Consider the following 16,131-nt stretch of genomic DNA (forward strand, 5'->3'; position numbering starts at 1 on the left):
TCGTTCGACTCGGCCGCTTTTTCATTCATGATTGCCATATTCATCATTGAAGTCACTTCCTAAAGACCCTTATTTAACTTTATTTCAATGGTGCGTACACGGCTTTATGTAATGGCGTGGCAGGGGCGCCACGGGTTCACATGCCCCTAACCCAGAGCGTGTGGAGCTGTTCCGAGATGAGTGTCTCAACTGTTGGAACCAAAATGGTGGATTATGCGTCAGTGCACATGTGCAGTAGCATCGAAACAATAGCTGCGTAGTGTACTGCCATTTTGGTTCCAAAGTCTGAAGTTGCCGCTACTTTCTTGCTAGCTTAAAATTTCGAAAAGACGGAAGAGGAATTCTATTTGGTTGAAACCAAACGACTGAACTCAGTAGGTGGCAGAGGCGTAGCCACAGGGGGGAGGGGCACGTCCCCCCCCCCAAATTCTGAAAAAATACGGATGAGTGGATATTGAACAAGGCTAACTAAACTTACCGAAAAAACCACACCACTGAAAGCTGGTGCTCCCCTTTGTGCCACCCACTCTTAAAATCCTAGCTACGCCACTGGTAGGTGGTCTATCTCTTAAAAACAAAGCCCCATGAGGGGGCAAGTTATCCCACACATATTGCCATCCCCCGACCCAAAACTTGGATACGCCATGTCCTTGTTCTCCCCTCAAATTAAGCGCTGGGATCTCGCCGTAAGGCTGTCGGGTAATGATTGTGTTTCTGGTGATGTAAACATTTACCTACACTATGCAGAAACAATAAAACACACTCTTCACTCCACCTAATTCTCTGTTGAATACTCTCCGAATTTCTGTTCAATTTTTACCAGGAAATAAATACAAGTCAGGTAAGAATAAATTTCTATAAATCTGGACAGTTATTGCATGGTGCCCAGATATTTCACTGCTAATCGAATTGACATAGGCCTTACATATGAACACAGGGTATAGAAAATTGAAGTGATTTCTTCGATCTTATCAACTTAAAACCTAACTAAACGATAAAGGGTATGCACATCAAGGTGAAGCTTTAGTGGATGCTATATTATTCTTAATTTGAACGTTGTATCAAAATAACTCGCAACTGCGAAGTAGAAATGAAAATGAGCCTGCTGCTGCCGAGGCTCGACCAATTTAATAAAAGATTACTCGCAACCTGCCGAGATTATAAATTAAATGTTACCGTCAAATTGTAGACAAGGTAGCTAGGACTCGGCTACGTGGACCCGTCAGCTGTGAGGGGCAAACGCCACCGAACCAGTTTTCGAAGCCCACGCATCCGTGAAGGACAAAACTTCGACATAAGTATGAAGGACTTCGTTGCCTTAGCGCAGTCGTCGTGAGGAGAGAGTGGGGGCTTTGTTGTGGTAAGGCTGTCGGGTAATGATTGTGTTTCTGGTGATGTAAACATTTACCTACACTATGCAGAAACAATAAAACACACTCTTCACTCCACCTAATTCTCTGTTGAATACTCTCCGAATTTCTGTTCAATTTTTACCAGGAAATAAATACAAGTCAGGTAAGAATAAATTTCTATAAATCTGGACAGTTATTGCATGGTGCCCAGATATTTCACTGCTAATCGAATTGACATAGGCCTTACATATGAACACAGGGTATAGAAAATTGAAGTGATTTCTTCGATCTTATCAACTTAAAACCTAACTAAACGATAAAGGGTATGCACACCAACGTGAAGCTTAAGTGGAAGCTATATTATTCTTAATTTGAACGTTGTATCAAAATAACTCGCAAACTGCGAAGTAGAAATGAAAATGAGCCTGCTGCTGCCGAGGCTCGACCAATTTAATAAAAGATTACTCGCAACCTGCCGAGATTATAAATTAAATGTTACCGTCAAAATTGTAGACAAGGTAGCTAGGACTCGGCTACGTGGACCCGTCAGCTGTGAGGGGCAAACGCCACCGAACCAGTTTTCGAAGCCCACGCATCCGTGAAGGACAAAACTTCGACATAAGTATGAAGGACTTCGTTGCCTTAGCGCAGTCGTCGTGAGGAGAGAGTGGGGGCTTTGTTGTGGTTGGTTTGTTTTAATGGCGCTTTCAGCAACTCAGGCTATTTGCGCCAATAACTGTACGTTTATTCATACACTTTATTAATCAGCATCACAATTACGGAATTAGGAAGAAGGTCCGGTTTTAGAGGCAGGAGGAAACCGAAGTGCCCGGAGAAAACCTGCGAGAGCGAGTATGGACTGGAAACCAAATGCACTTAAACCTTGGGCCAAGCCGGGACTCGAACCCGGGCCTCATTGTTGCAAAGCGAGGAAAGAACCGCTACGCCCCCTAGGCTGTTTTGTCCACGCCGAACCTTTTATGAACGCGTTACGCACCAAGGGTTGCGGAGAATAGGACAGGGTTCCACCTACTATAGTTAGGCTTTTTATTAAACAACCACCTGGACGCATGCTTGGGCCAATTAGAAACAAAATGAAGGAATGCACTACAAAGCGCTAACCTTTTAAATCATGCATGCCGAACTTGATTTACTCGGCGACCTAAAGACTAATTATTCTTCATTTTTGGTCAATTTATTACTGTTCTTTACTATCTTATTTAGACTTTTTCCCGATTTTAACGGAAGTTATATGTAAACTAATCTTTAATCTACATAAAATCTTTAAAAAGATTCTTTATAACTGAAGGTACATTAATTTAAACAGGAGTCAATAAATTATCCAAATCAATAAACGATAATTCAGCCATTTATGGCGCTCCATGCTCAATCGTCACACACCCATCCTCATCAACGCAATGGTGAATATGTTTTGTTGTTTTCTTCTATTCAGATTATACTTTTAAGTTAGCGCAAAGTTTAAAACAATTCAGTATGGCCAATAATTCTGCGAATTTCAGACAAAAATACAGGAAAATCCGTCATTCATAAATAGCCTCATTTTCATAAAGCCCAACGCCTCTCTTTTTGTCCCTCCATCGCTAAAATGCCAAGGAAATCTTTAACACACCCTCTTAAGATTTTGCCGGCAAACCCACACACGATGCCCTCCCTATATACCAATGCCCTGTTAAACTGCCCAGAAAAAGTTCAGGCCGTGGTCAAAATTGAGACTTTGGATGTGGCAAAGGAATGCATAATCCATTCAGATCATAGCTATAGTGACTTGGCTTTTGACTGGATGACCTGTAAGTTATGATGGACTTCCGATGAACTCGAATGCAACTTTCCTTCGGATTCATCGGCTCGACAGAGGATGGCGGAAAAAAACCCCGGCATGTATGACTCAGGTATCTTTTCGCAATAGGTGGCCTGACAGGGATTCGAATTACAAATAATTATCACACAATTATCGGATGTTTACCGGGACTTCCTGGGAATTGCGGGATACAGTGCGCAAAAAAAAATCGTAACAGCAAAATCGCAAAGAAAACTCTAGAGTTCCACGGAGTTTGGCATACTTCTGTGGCCGTGTACATGTTGGAGTTTCGTTATTTTTGCCCTCCCTGTCGGTAAACTGTTTTAACAAATGTAACAAATGAACAAAAATTACTTGTATAAAATTTATTTAAGATGCCATCAAAGAGTGACACGACCCTCCCCCCCAAAAAACTTTCGTAGCTTCAGATAAACGACTAAAAGCTCCAAACGGTTCTATAGATTTTCTTGGAGGGGTTCCGCGAAAATAGCGACGATTTAAGTGCAGAATATGGTCTTAACCTCCAGCGGGAGCAGAAATTGTTGGGTCGATTGTCGGGAACCCCTTCTCAATGCGAAAAGAGCACCCACGTACAGAGAGTTTGCCAGTTACGAAGAATCGAAGTCAGACGCGTGGGCAAGGCTACTCTGGCTTGTCTTTCTCGGTGGGGTTGAATCCGTTCTCAACAGCACAGGAAACAGTCTCATCCAGCTGCTTGAAGTTAATGTCCTTCGGCTGGAAGATGTGCAAGATTCTTTGGAAGAAGAGGGTTCAAAAATTGAAAGAATAACTATCTTGCTTGTGTGCTTAAAGACAAACCGGAGAACCGATCATTGGTGGCATGCGCACGTTCACGTTCTTAAACCTGGTACAGTCACATGTAACGCGCTTGCACCTCATCAGCGTGTTTCCCGCGCAGTAATGGCTTCATATACCTGTCGCCTAGTAATTGGTCGATACTTTGGGAATAAATGTCATAAAGGGCTAAAGTCGAGTTTCTCAATAGTTTCAGTCGTTTTCCAGTTTAAGAATTACGACTTGTCACTCAAACTTCGAACTTTTTGCCAGCACATTTTCTGATTGTTCACGATCGAGTAAACAGGAGGAAGTACAAGTCTTGGCGAGTTTAGGCCCTACCACCACTTTTTTGGAGACAACATTTTTCATTCACTCGGAACAGTGTGAACAGCATAAGGCCACAATGATCATTTCACCAAAAAAAATCATGACTTGCCGTTAGTGTTTCCAATATTGGCAATAAGATGCAATTACGGATCAGAACTTAGAAACATTAACCGTAAACGTAGAGGCTTACACATTGATCGTTATGGGTAGCAAGAGGATACCAGCGGCCATGTAGTACGTGACGGTAGGGTGTTGGTCCCCTTTGGGCTTGTTCAGCTCTAGCTTCAGCACGCCCATGAGTAAGATGGGCGACAGGAAACGGGCCAGGCTGATCACCACGGCTAAACATCCAAAGACAGCACCTGGGGTGTCGGCAGACAAGAAGATGGCGTTAAGAACGAGTTGTCACCATCTTTGGCAACCTTCACCAATCACAATTATCCTCATTACTAGAGCACCGGCTATTCTTACCTTCCCAAACTACCCTCATGGTACCCAAATCAACCTCTACCCAAATCGCCACCTAAATGAACAACTGCCAAATCCCCTATACACACCATAATTAATACCAACAACAACGCACCGGTATTAAACCATCAGTACAGCCGGGATTGCAATTACTCCCATCAGTATAGCTGGTGTATAAACAACAAAATCAAACCACCTTCTCTAGCAATCGAGGAGGGCCTGATTGTCCTAGCAACCCTGCAATCCACTCTAAGGAAAGACTATCCACCTGAATGATGATATACCTTGTTCCTTGTCGTCTACTTGCTCCGACAGTTTGGCTTTTACGATCGGCAGGGGTACCAGCAGGAACATACCTATCGTGGGGGCTGTTGGGAAAACAGGCAAATAAATAAGAAAATGAAAAAGAAATCCAAAGATAAATCAATTCCTTGCCAATAGGAATTGTAAATTGGTCGTCTTTCAAGGCGTGACAGTTTTACACCATTCAAATGTATACCTGTACAAGTTGCCCAAACGGCTCACGTAAAATAGGCTTTGCTGGCGACAGGACTGATACTACGGTTGCAAAAGGTTGCACAAGATAATGCTTATCAAAATACACTATTTGGCTCTCAAGGCAATTGGACATTATGCCTCGAGTATCGATGGTGAAAGGTTGATCACACCAACTTTGTGTCAAAAGTTTGCTCCGTGAAACAGTAGCTAGTAGATGCATTTTGGAGAGGATTAAACATAGAAGACAAGATTCCTTGACAGTTTAAAACAAAAGTATGTAGTCCTTCAACTTTTGGCCGATATTTGGAATACATTTCACTAAAAGAGTGTTTATTTTATTTAGTTTTTGTTGGATTTTTAGAGGACAGAATTGGGTCTATAGTCCTTCCAGGCCCTGCCCTTACCCCTGATGCCAGAATCGCTCGTTGGTAATCTTTTTTTCACCAGAATAATTCACGTGAGCAATTTTGTCCGCAACGATCCAGTCACGTTTTGAAATAGAGTGACTTCTTTTCAGATGACAGGTTGTATTTTGAGGCAAAGCACAGCCGGTCTCCCTCTACTTAAAAACAAATATTCTCTCTGTCGGCTTCGGAAATTCTCAGTGAGTGTCATTGCGACGTTGTTGTAACACCTGTGCATTTTTTTCTTAATACAGTGTATTTCTGCAAATACGGGAGACCTATTTGAGAACCGATTTTTATTTAATCCCCAAAAATCCCATTGAAAATATCCGGCAAGTGATGGGAATTTTTCGGAATTAGACAAGGCTTGCTGTAAACTCTGAAGGGTGGTTTTTATGCAAAGTGAGGATTTAATCAGGCGTTGTACAACGCAAATAATGAATGTTTATAAATACAATGGATGGAATATCATTCGGCGACGGATTGAATGCTGTCTTCAATTCCATTTGGCTTCTCCTCGTGGAATCGAGCATTTTATCTGTCACCTCATGGAGAATTATTCTTACCATTCCACTCGTAAAAGAGTCATCATTTACAGACTGGCATTCGTCATTTTGACATACTGACGTGCATTACACATTTGTAGGGTGTACTCACATAAAAGTCGCAATCGTGAATGGGGGCACCGGTGGAAAGGGGCACTTGTAAAAAATAAGTGTGGTTAAAAACTATATCTCAGCATGTTCAGTTGTTTATCCTCGTGGGAGAGCAGTGGAGGCAGATGTCCCTCCCCAACAATCCCAAAGCATTTTGCCAATTTGTTAATTGCCAATATTTTAGAAACGGTACAGTCACTGCACCTAGTCACTCTCTGCACGTAGAACCGTGAATAGGTCCATCTAAATTTTAGGACCAGTTGCCAGCTTTTGATTAAGCTTATTTTGACATCCAAATATGTTCATTGTTTACATAGAAAAGTTTCTTTTTTTAGTATTTGTATTAGCCAGCCTTGATGACAAACTAAAATAGTTCGTCTTTATTAAAGACTACCAGCCGAATTAACTACCACTGTTATTTCACACAAATAACTCATGTGACCTGATTGTAACACCTTAGTAGGTCCGTTCAACTCTTAACATACCCAGGAAGGCCAGCCAGAGCGTTGTAGGCGCCAGTGCCGTGGTTATCATGTAGCCGATGCCGGATATAAAACCGATGTACACCATCCAGTATGAAGACATGCAAAGCCGAAACACTGGTACCGCGACAATAGCGACTGTAGACACCGAAAAGAGAATGGATTAGAGATTGAGTAAAACCCATCGCTCTTAGCGGGGTAGAATGGTAAACAAGAACATCTTGAAACTTATTTCGTGCTGTACTGGATGATGTTCCTTTTTTTTAATGAAAAGTTGTGCTAGGGTATAGCACGTCCTGCTCGACGGGTGATTCACAATAGTGCGCCTCCAACAGTTTGCAACGCGTTGGCCAATCACAACGCGTGAAATCCGTCGACCCTTTCCAAACGCGCATTGGGTCGACATATTTCGCGCACTGTCATTGGCCAACGCGTTGCAAACTCTTGGAAGCGCACTATTGTGAATTGCCCGTATTGAGGAAAAAACAATACTTCAAGCAGTACAAAAAGATGCACAACATAATTTCTAATCAAAGGCTACCATGGGTGACGCAAACAGAAACTAATTACGGGAAACCATAGCTCAGCGGTGAAGGAGTATGTCAGAACAGCATGAGAATCACTCATTCTTTGGGGGCGGGGCTGGAAAACACCTAAAGGGTGTCAAAAGGCCACTAAAAATTTAACGTGTCAGATACATGTATGTCCAAATAAATTACGTCCAACGGTAGGAATGAGTGCATCGTGAGTGTCTTGCCTGGTTACGTCGATGTTCACGATTAGAATTTGAGCTCAAGTATTCTCGACTTCATTTCATTGCACCAAAATCAAAATTGTTATCAAACCTGTTTCCAGGGCAAGTATGCAACTGTAACCCGATAATCCATGATTATCGGGCCCCGGTAGCTAGAAGTATTAAATATGAATATTTTAGAAAAGAATTTTTGGTTAGCCGTCGAACCAGACTGAATATCTAAGTGACCTCACCTATTGCTGGTAGCACGTTAATGATGGCGCCGTATGCACCCACAATCTCTGGCGTCCAACAGAAGGGTGGAGACAGCCCATAGATGGTGATGTTGCCTCCAGCTGCTTCGAAGATTAACGTCCAGAGGCAAGCGTTAGCAAGCAGCAGTGAGAGACGCCACCTACGTCCAGCGTGGGAACTACTGAAGAGAGACAGGATGTTCATGATCAACTCCTTGATCACTCCTCGAGGAAACGGTCTCCGTTTCACCGTCTCCAAGACGAGGCCCGGAGTGATGGTATACAGGAGATTAACAAAGGCCATCCCAGCGGTGATGCCGTAAACGATAATGAAGTTGATGCCCGTTGTCTGCAGGATCTCTCCAATGATAAACTGGATGATTCCAAAGGAAAACAGGATGACAGCGTCAATGATGACCAGACGGAATGTACGGGCTTTACCCGAATAGATATCGGCCACGTACGCTTCGGCTATGATGGCAGTGAAGACGGCATCGCCAGCCAAGCCAAGCATGGCCTCTCCTACGATGAGCAACGGGAGCGGCAGCTTGAAGATGGCGATAAACAGAAACAATGTCGATCCCAAGAAGTGTCCAGCTGCGTTGATGATGAACATGGGTCTCCTCCCGACAAAATCACTGGCCGCCCCGAGCACTAGGGCCACAACTATCGGCGGAAAGACCGACATATCCTTCATATATGTCACCCAGGTTGATGTTTGGTCCTCGATATACTTGTCAGTCGGATCCTGACTGGCGCAGCTGTTCTGACCAGTCGGGAGAGTGTAGTTATATTCATCAGCCAGGCGATGCTCGATGTACTGGGATCGTAAAGTGACGAGCGCTCCCTGAACCATGTTGATCAGAATCAAGATAGGTTCCACGGTTATGAGGCGCGTCGAAGCCCGTTGATAATGGCGATGTCTCTCCTCGTATGTACTCAGCTCATCGTCCTTCACGGCAGTTGACTCCTGTTAAATAAAAATTGGTTAATTCCTTCACTTTATTTGAAAGTGATGAAAGCAAACTCCAATTTGTTTTTTAAATTAAACAAAGCAACTAAACAGTAAAAATAAAACGGTAAAGAAACTGAACAACGAAACAACGTAACTATCCCATTTTTCCCTTAAAAAGGCCCCGGCCTTTTAATATCCATTCAAGCAGTTCAAAAGTGGGGTGTCTCTCTAGTTCTCCAACCATGGTTATAAATTTCTCTTTTTAGATAAATTTGTGTCCTAATTCGGTTTCAGAAAATAGTTCCATTATTTCAAGGAAAAAGATTTCAAGTCAAAATGGATGCAGTCTGTTAGTAATATGAAACATGCCAGGTCTGCACAATGCTTGGGCAAATGTACACCAACTTGCAAAAGCGAAGTCTAAATTTACAAGATCAGAGGGAGAATGCTTTGGCGAGAGTTAACTCCCAACTAAAGGAATAAGCCTCGGCTTCAACTCCAACAAAAGGAGCAGTTCAAACCTCAAAGTTTTACCTGAATCATCATCGGTCGATGACGGTTAACAGATCGCTAAAGTAAAAAGCAGACAGACGGTCGAGAAGAGGTCAGATGCGTCAAACCCACACCAGGAACAAAACTATCCATACACTATAGTTCCTGTTACTTGGCCTTCCTCAAGCTGAACTACCTCGTGACCAGACAACGATTCAATGTTTGAAGTTCAAGTGCCTCTCTGGGACTTTAGTCTATTTGTTCGGTGATTTCAACAACGCACCACCAATCCGTTGCAACATAGAGAGTGCCGTATTTCTCAGGAAATTCAAATAAAAGTGGGTTTATATCTTCTGACGGACTTTACAAAGCTTGAAAGTGTCGTTTTTGTGTTAATTAATTAAGGAAGATCACTGCATACAGCCCGGATAAAAAAATGTCTTGACTTGAGGAAAAGGAAAAAACGGAAGACGTATATCACCAAGTGACACTATTACCTTTACCCGCAGTGTTTAGTTTATGGTGTTCCGACTATACTGTATTTTACAGCATCGATAGGTTACATAATAAGCTAGGAAGCATTGGTGTTTTGTTCCGAAGTTTTGCAAAAATAAAATGTATTTAATAATTTTCCATAGCAGGGAAATGAATGTTCCTAAATAGAAAATAATTCAGCACTGTTATAAAAGCATTGACCCTCGAAGAACGTACAGGGACACCGCCGAGTTACGTGCCACTAATATATCAGCGATAAATAGTCGTAAGTTCCCCGGCGTTCGAGCGGCCAACCCACAAACATCAAATCGAGCTGTTCACGAACATAGAAGAAGAACCCACCTACCTGAACTCAGCCCAAACTTATCCACTTCAAATAGCGCCCTCCACACAAGTGACACAATTTTATGACTGGTGTGGGGGTTAAGGAGTCCTTTTCTTTTTCTGTATTGTTTCAGTCGATATTTCTCTTGGCTAAACAATAGTTTGGCCAATATAAATATCAACTACAATTTTAAGAAATATACTTAATTAATATGTTATATGGTTAACATCTTTATAAGTGCGATACTTAAAACTGTCTAACTTAGCTCACATAGGAATTACTGGTCTTGAATTGCGGGAGTTCTATTAATTACGAATGTTGAATTTTATTTCACTTGTCCTTTGGAATCTTGTTAGCTAAATCCTTCGTACAACAGACAACTCGTAAATTATTAACTGTTTTTATTCCTGAGCTTCAATTAAACTCAGTCTTCCTGGCACCCTAATTTAGAACCCTTAAGCTTAGTTCAGAGTTCAGAGGAGACGTAAGTACGATGGGAGGGGGGTGTTTTGCCTGTTTCAAGATGGCGTAGATGGCGCAGACTGGTCGCTTTCTAATGTCAAAATGTGGATTCATCATACATCCCGCTAATTCATGTCGTTGGCGCATTTTCTCAAGTTTTAGTTCCGTCTTAACTGGGATTCACGAAACCTCATTACTTTGATACTGCCTGGCACAGCTAGCGGAATAAAATATACAGAACCCAGAAATCCGTAAAATAGCTTATTCAAATTAATACTTCTAATGAGCCCCCATGATGGAAAACTATGTGTGGTTAAATGAGTTTTTCATGATTTCCTAATCAGACAGATTTTATCATCACCATGGTCGCGGTGTGTGGAGATTGTACATAGAAATTGAACACTGACCTTCGAGGAACTGGACACATACGGTTTATATCCAGTAGGTTCAGAAGTGCCCAATGTAATAAGGACGAGGGAGCATGAGGGAAAACAGACAGCTCAGAGAAGTGTCTCTCAAAGAGCAGCAAGATCTCACCCGACAAAAAATGCAAAGTGCGGGCGATGGTTTCCCTCCACGAGTCCGAAGCACTCGCATCAATTTCTACATCACTCTCTAGTTCGAAGTCTGCCTAATTGTTTCACTCACAACCACGTCACTACCAGTCATTTCTCATTGAAAGGTTATCCATCAGGAATTTTTCCACGAAGTGTAATCAGTCCACTCTGTGGTCAAAATAATTTAAAACACTTTCGGATCTTTTGTACACGAACATTGCCCACGGCACGTGCTGATTAAATTATTACGTCAATATCATGAACGTGCCCCCCCCTTCAATTTGGAGTACTACAAGGGGCTAAATGTTTGACAGTCTACCTGTTATAAAAAATGTGTTTTTGGACTTGTCACCTGTGCAGAACTGACTCTTTTTTATAAATTGAATAATACGAACGATGCGTTCCTAATCAATGGTGTGCAAAATGTTTGAACATGCAAGTAGAGAGGAGATAGCTATGAGGGCGCACTGCACCCCAGCAGAGCTGAGAGAGTACGGCATCAAGGCACGGACGTATATAAAGAAATTTGGACTCGCAATGCCCTTAGCCCTAACCCCCCAAGGGTGTATGTAAAAATCGTATTAAAAATGGAGGATTTGGGACTGTTAGGGTTGATTTAGCTTATAGAGATCATTGAATCCACTAGGGGCCATTTTACCGAGCCGAATACAAAGCTTTCCTGGCAATGCCCGCCATTGTTCTTCCTGACGTCAATAGAAGCGAGCCAGCCCGCGCATTTGTATTCAGCTCGGTGAGATGGCCGCTGGTTGGTTTCTGTTTCATACAAAGGCCTTGCAATTCAAGTCCAGGGTTTTTTTATATACGTCCGTGCATCAAGGGTGCAGTCCACGTCTTATTCAAGCAATAATTTCCGCCAAGCTTATTAGCATTAAAAGTGCCCCTCTGTATCTTTTTTTAAAGGGGGATTGTTTGGCCCCCAAAATGGTGAGATTGTGTAAATCTGTGCTAGGATCAAGTCCCCGATTCTTTGGGCTTCCATCTGAGGGCAGAAGGGATAAAAAATACGGTTGAAAAATGTTCCCAAGGACCCGAGAAGTAGAGGGATGCCATCTGTGCTGCGTGCTGACTTCGGAATTTCGACTTTGGGGGTGGTGGTTTTGTTTTGGGTGAAAAATAAAAAATGTAATTGGTTAACCCCCCGAAAATTGAAAAGAAAGTGAAAGATTAATGACCAAATAACAATTAATTTTGGGTGGAAGATACCCCAGGGATATTGGTTTGCATGTTATTGAGCTTCGACCAATGGTGATTTTACACTGTTTCCAACGAGGCCTGAATTAGTGGACTGTACCCATCCATATGAAGCAAACGATGGGACAGACGGATCCCCCCCCGCCTTTGTGTTGGCCATAGTTAAAGGCCCTACTGGTAACTCATTAATTCTTTCCAGACATCTTATAGGGGGGATGTATTAAGTAACAATAGGCTGGAGTGTGTATAGGGATGGGACTTGTTGGGGAGGGGTACCCCTCTGTCCAATTTCCTGCCTGGTATATACCCATAAGCTTCAGATTTTGTTTAACAATATGGCTGCTCACCTGTGTACAGTAAGTAGCGTAATAATTGTATACAAGCTGGTCGTGTGCACTGGCGCAAACACCTGCCAGTTTGTTTCTAGCAGTATATTATGTGACACTCATACACGGCTCTATCTGCACCCTGCGAACGAGATTAGACATAGAAAGGGCGCCATTCGTTGCGCATCTGTCTGCCACGTACGTACGTACACGCGGAATCGATTATTTTTCAAGTGACATTCCAATGAGCTCCCAACAAAAATACATGTACCTTACGAGTGCCTCGTAACGGTCGTGGAGACAGCGAAAGCTATTAATCGATTGTTCATTTGCCGAGGCATGTATCATGGAGCCATAGCTAGATCATCAACAGATGTACTTACTGTAAAAGTGGAGTAGTTCGTAGATCGTGGCATAATCGCCTGGTTCGTCTCTGTGTTCATGTATAGCAATAATCAACCCGTTGTGTACTCAGACACAAGTGGTTGTCATTGACATCGAAAAGCTGCGGGAAAACTCTACTCGACAGCCAAGTCAAAGGATCTTGGTCACCTGATCGCTCATCTGGATGAGTTCCGGATATCGCTGCCACATACTGAGCGCTAGTTACAACAGTCCACTTTACAAAAGAACAATTCGACTTTGTGAAGCCTTAATCCATGGTAAAGCCTTGACAGAACAAGAAATGGCCTTGCCGTTCACTGGACAGCTGGGCATGTTCGTGGCTAATGAGGAATACCAAGTTCTAGTAACCAGGAAATAAAAAAGAAACCATGCACCAGAGTTGTAGATCTTCGGTCACAAGTCAGTCCGCAAGTCAACTCACAGGGCATTTCACAAGTCAATGCGGAACTAAAGATATGAACAATAACAAAGGAATGCCTTTAATCGTCACATTCATTTGAATAGCTTTCGAGTTGACTTGTAGGTGAATGACATGTGACTTACTTGTGGCTTGTGGTAACCTGCAGTGACTGACTCGATCAACTCTGCCATGCACAAACCAGACATTTTGACCTTACTCAGCTCATACGCAAGGTAAGGTGAGCAAATGACGACTGCTGTGCGCACTGAGAACCCGTCGGCGACAAAAGCTGGGGAAAAAACTAAACTGCATTGTTTTTGTCTCTCCCTCTTTCTGTCTTTTACTGATTGGCCAAAGCATAAAACAAACAAAGTAGAAAAGAAACATGAAAAATTAAGGTAAATGGGAAGTATATAAATAATTGGAAAAACTGTAAAAGAAGTTCAACCCACGTAAAAGGAGGGAATTTGAGTTTGGAATTTACATCCACAGAAATAAAACTTAGTACAAGGAAAAACAAGTCAAAAATTGTTTTGGTGGACAACATCAAACAGGAATTCAAATTTCCCAATTTTAATAGGATTCTTCAAGTTGAGGGTCTGATTGATAAAACAGGAGGTCTGAAGAGATCGGCGAAACACACTCACACTCATAACATGAATCGAAGTTGCAGGATATTTACTACAAAAAGTACAGTTTCGGGAATCTCTTCATCCAATTAAATAAAAAAGTCATTGAAAGCAAATGGCCGCGTGAAACGTCTTAAAATAAAGAGCTCTATGTCGGGTTTCAATTCTACATTTAAATGAGTGGATCACCTCGAAATCTGGATCGTCTAAATTCGTATTTAAAGCACTATACTAACCCGGGTCTGAGAACCAGACTAGTCGACAATCTGACAGGCTCGAAGTAAGTAGGCAGCCATGGGGATTACAGGTGGTTGATTTGGATTAGAGAGGGTCAGTCCGATCCAATGCCCGATGGTGGAAATCGGAATCTGATCCGAATAATAAAAAATGAGAGTTTAAACACTGAATTGTGACATTTCGCCAAACACGGCCTCCCCACCGGAGTCTAATTATGATATTAAAACGTAAACGCATACGACACAAGGGTTGTAAGTGGTAACCGTGTGGGGAGCAGCAACAGCAGACGGGTTCTTGCATTTTAAGCAAGTCGAAAACAAAGTCGGAGTTTGTTGGATTACGGGACAGTTGATCAATCTGATCCAATATTACAGTAGAAATCCGATGAGAGCAATCCGACTGGCCACGTTCAATCCGATCCGATCCCCGGAAGCCTTAATTCGTAGCAGCTATGGGGGCGCTCTGTGATTGTAACCACTGACTTGATGGGGCATGCCACCCCGAATAGCCCAAAGTTTCATGTCTGAGACTGTTCACTTTATAAAAACATGTGGCCGACAGAAATCCTATCTAAATTACGGACAAATAGTGAAAAAAAAACAAGTTTGTTTACATCTGGCGCGGCAAGTGTTTGGAGTTTGCGTCTCATGCGTGTTTTTCGGTGCGAAAGTGAAAGCCATCCATTACTGAGCCATCGAACTAGTTTCCCGTCAAATAAGATTAATGCTGCAGACACATGTAATGCATGAGATTCATGTAACGCATGAGACACAATGTAATGCTGGAACAACAGTCAAGAGGTTAATGACTGTACAAGCTGTGACGGTCGAGGGTGCCAAAGCCCGGGCAGACACGAGTACTTTTCACAGTATTTCGTGAACCAGAAAAGTGAAGTTCCTACCAAAGGAGCCTCCTTTGCTAGGAAAGTCACGATTCTCTTGGTCCAGTGCGGGGCTCATTGCTTTAAGCTGAGACTCCACTACAAAAAGGTACTCATTAATGGAAAACGATTGGCATTAATAATTTGTGAATGGCAATTGGAAACGCAGTCAATATGTTATCCTTTTAAATGTTGCTTTCTGTAAAGGGCGAATCCTGTTGCTGCGAGTGTTCGCAAAGTCCAGTAAATTACGGGTTCGAGGTTCGTGGCCTGCCGACTCAGAGGCCTCCCTTGTATGGTTTGCTCGACCCCTTTTGGTTTATGAACTGACAGGCAAGGAGGAAAATAATGTGGTGGGCCGGGAAACCCGAGTGCTTAGAAGAGTCCTACATGAAGGTTGGTAACTGGGATTAATAGCGAGTTTCAGGAGTCTGTGCGTCAGACTGCTTGGTCAATGCCACAAAACCTTTTCAATTTTCCCTCAGCACGAATTTTTCTGAGGTTTGCATACAGTGAGTTATATTGCCGATGTCCTGCATCTGTGTGCAATGTCTCAAGAAATATCTCATCACCGTTCAGGACTCAGGCTCAGATTTTAGAGAAGACAGAAAGTTTTAAAAGATAGTAAGAGGGTAGACGACGGGTCAAGGGTCACTCTTCGACCGGCTTAGTCTTCATTTCCGGTTTAGCCTGATGTTTTTACCGCTTATTTGAAATTGTATAGCTCTTTGATGTGCCATATCTTGCCACTGGAACAGAGAAAAAAGTGCTTTCGACCCAAAGAAAGACTGACATTTATTTTTCATTTAATTTGAGCATTTCTGGCTTGCAGTTAAGTAGTTTCGACATCAGAGACGAAGCCTAGAATATCGGCCGCCGTGAAAACTTTTATTGGCGCATGCACCGGAAAAGGTCTCATCACGTGCACGTATATTTTAGGGGTGCCTAGATTCATGAAGTAACCG

At 42.6% G+C, this 16,131-nt stretch overlaps 1 protein-coding gene across 2 annotated transcripts; it reads right to left on the bottom strand.

Moving 5' to 3' along the window:
* Positions 1 to 2,385: 2,385 nt before the first annotated feature.
* LOC110984538 (proton-coupled folate transporter-like) lies at positions 2,386 to 13,514 on the bottom strand. Of its 2 annotated transcripts, none has more exons than XM_087140503.1 (6): positions 12,999 to 13,514; positions 7,792 to 8,761; positions 6,808 to 6,942; positions 5,049 to 5,132; positions 4,487 to 4,658; positions 2,386 to 3,925 (listed from the first exon to the last, which is right to left on the bottom strand). In XM_087140503.1, the coding sequence occupies exons 1-6, from the start codon at positions 13,056 to 13,058 to the stop codon at positions 3,814 to 3,816; spliced, it is 1,533 nt and encodes a 510-aa protein (XP_086996629.1). In that variant the 5' UTR covers positions 13,059 to 13,514; the 3' UTR covers positions 2,386 to 3,813. The 2 variants fall into 2 exon arrangements, with proteins under 2 accessions (XP_086996629.1, XP_022100521.2); XM_022244829.2 differs by lacking the exon at positions 12,999 to 13,514 and adding an exon at positions 9,281 to 9,439.
* Positions 13,515 to 16,131: the final 2,617 nt, after the last annotated feature.

The sequence above is a fragment of the Acanthaster planci genome, linkage group LG08 (genome assembly GCF_054643075.1).
Source record: "Acanthaster planci isolate LZ-2023a linkage group LG08, COTS_SCS, whole genome shotgun sequence".
Taxonomy (NCBI): Eukaryota; Metazoa; Echinodermata; class Asteroidea; order Valvatida; family Acanthasteridae; genus Acanthaster; species Acanthaster planci.

Bases quoted from the DNA above. Each gene is read 5' to 3' on its own strand.
- LOC110984538 (XM_087140503.1), bottom strand. From the start codon at position 13,058: ATGAACACAGAGACGAACCAGGCGATTATGCCACGATCTACGAACTAC. The intron at 4,659-5,048 runs GTATATCATCAT...CCGACACCCCAG, and splicing joins AGTAGACGACAAGGAACAAG to GTGCTGTCTTTGGATGTTTA. The intron at 3,926-4,486 runs GTAAGCCTCTAC...CTTCTTCCAAAG, and splicing joins CTACCCATAACGATCAATGT to AATCTTGCACATCTTCCAGC.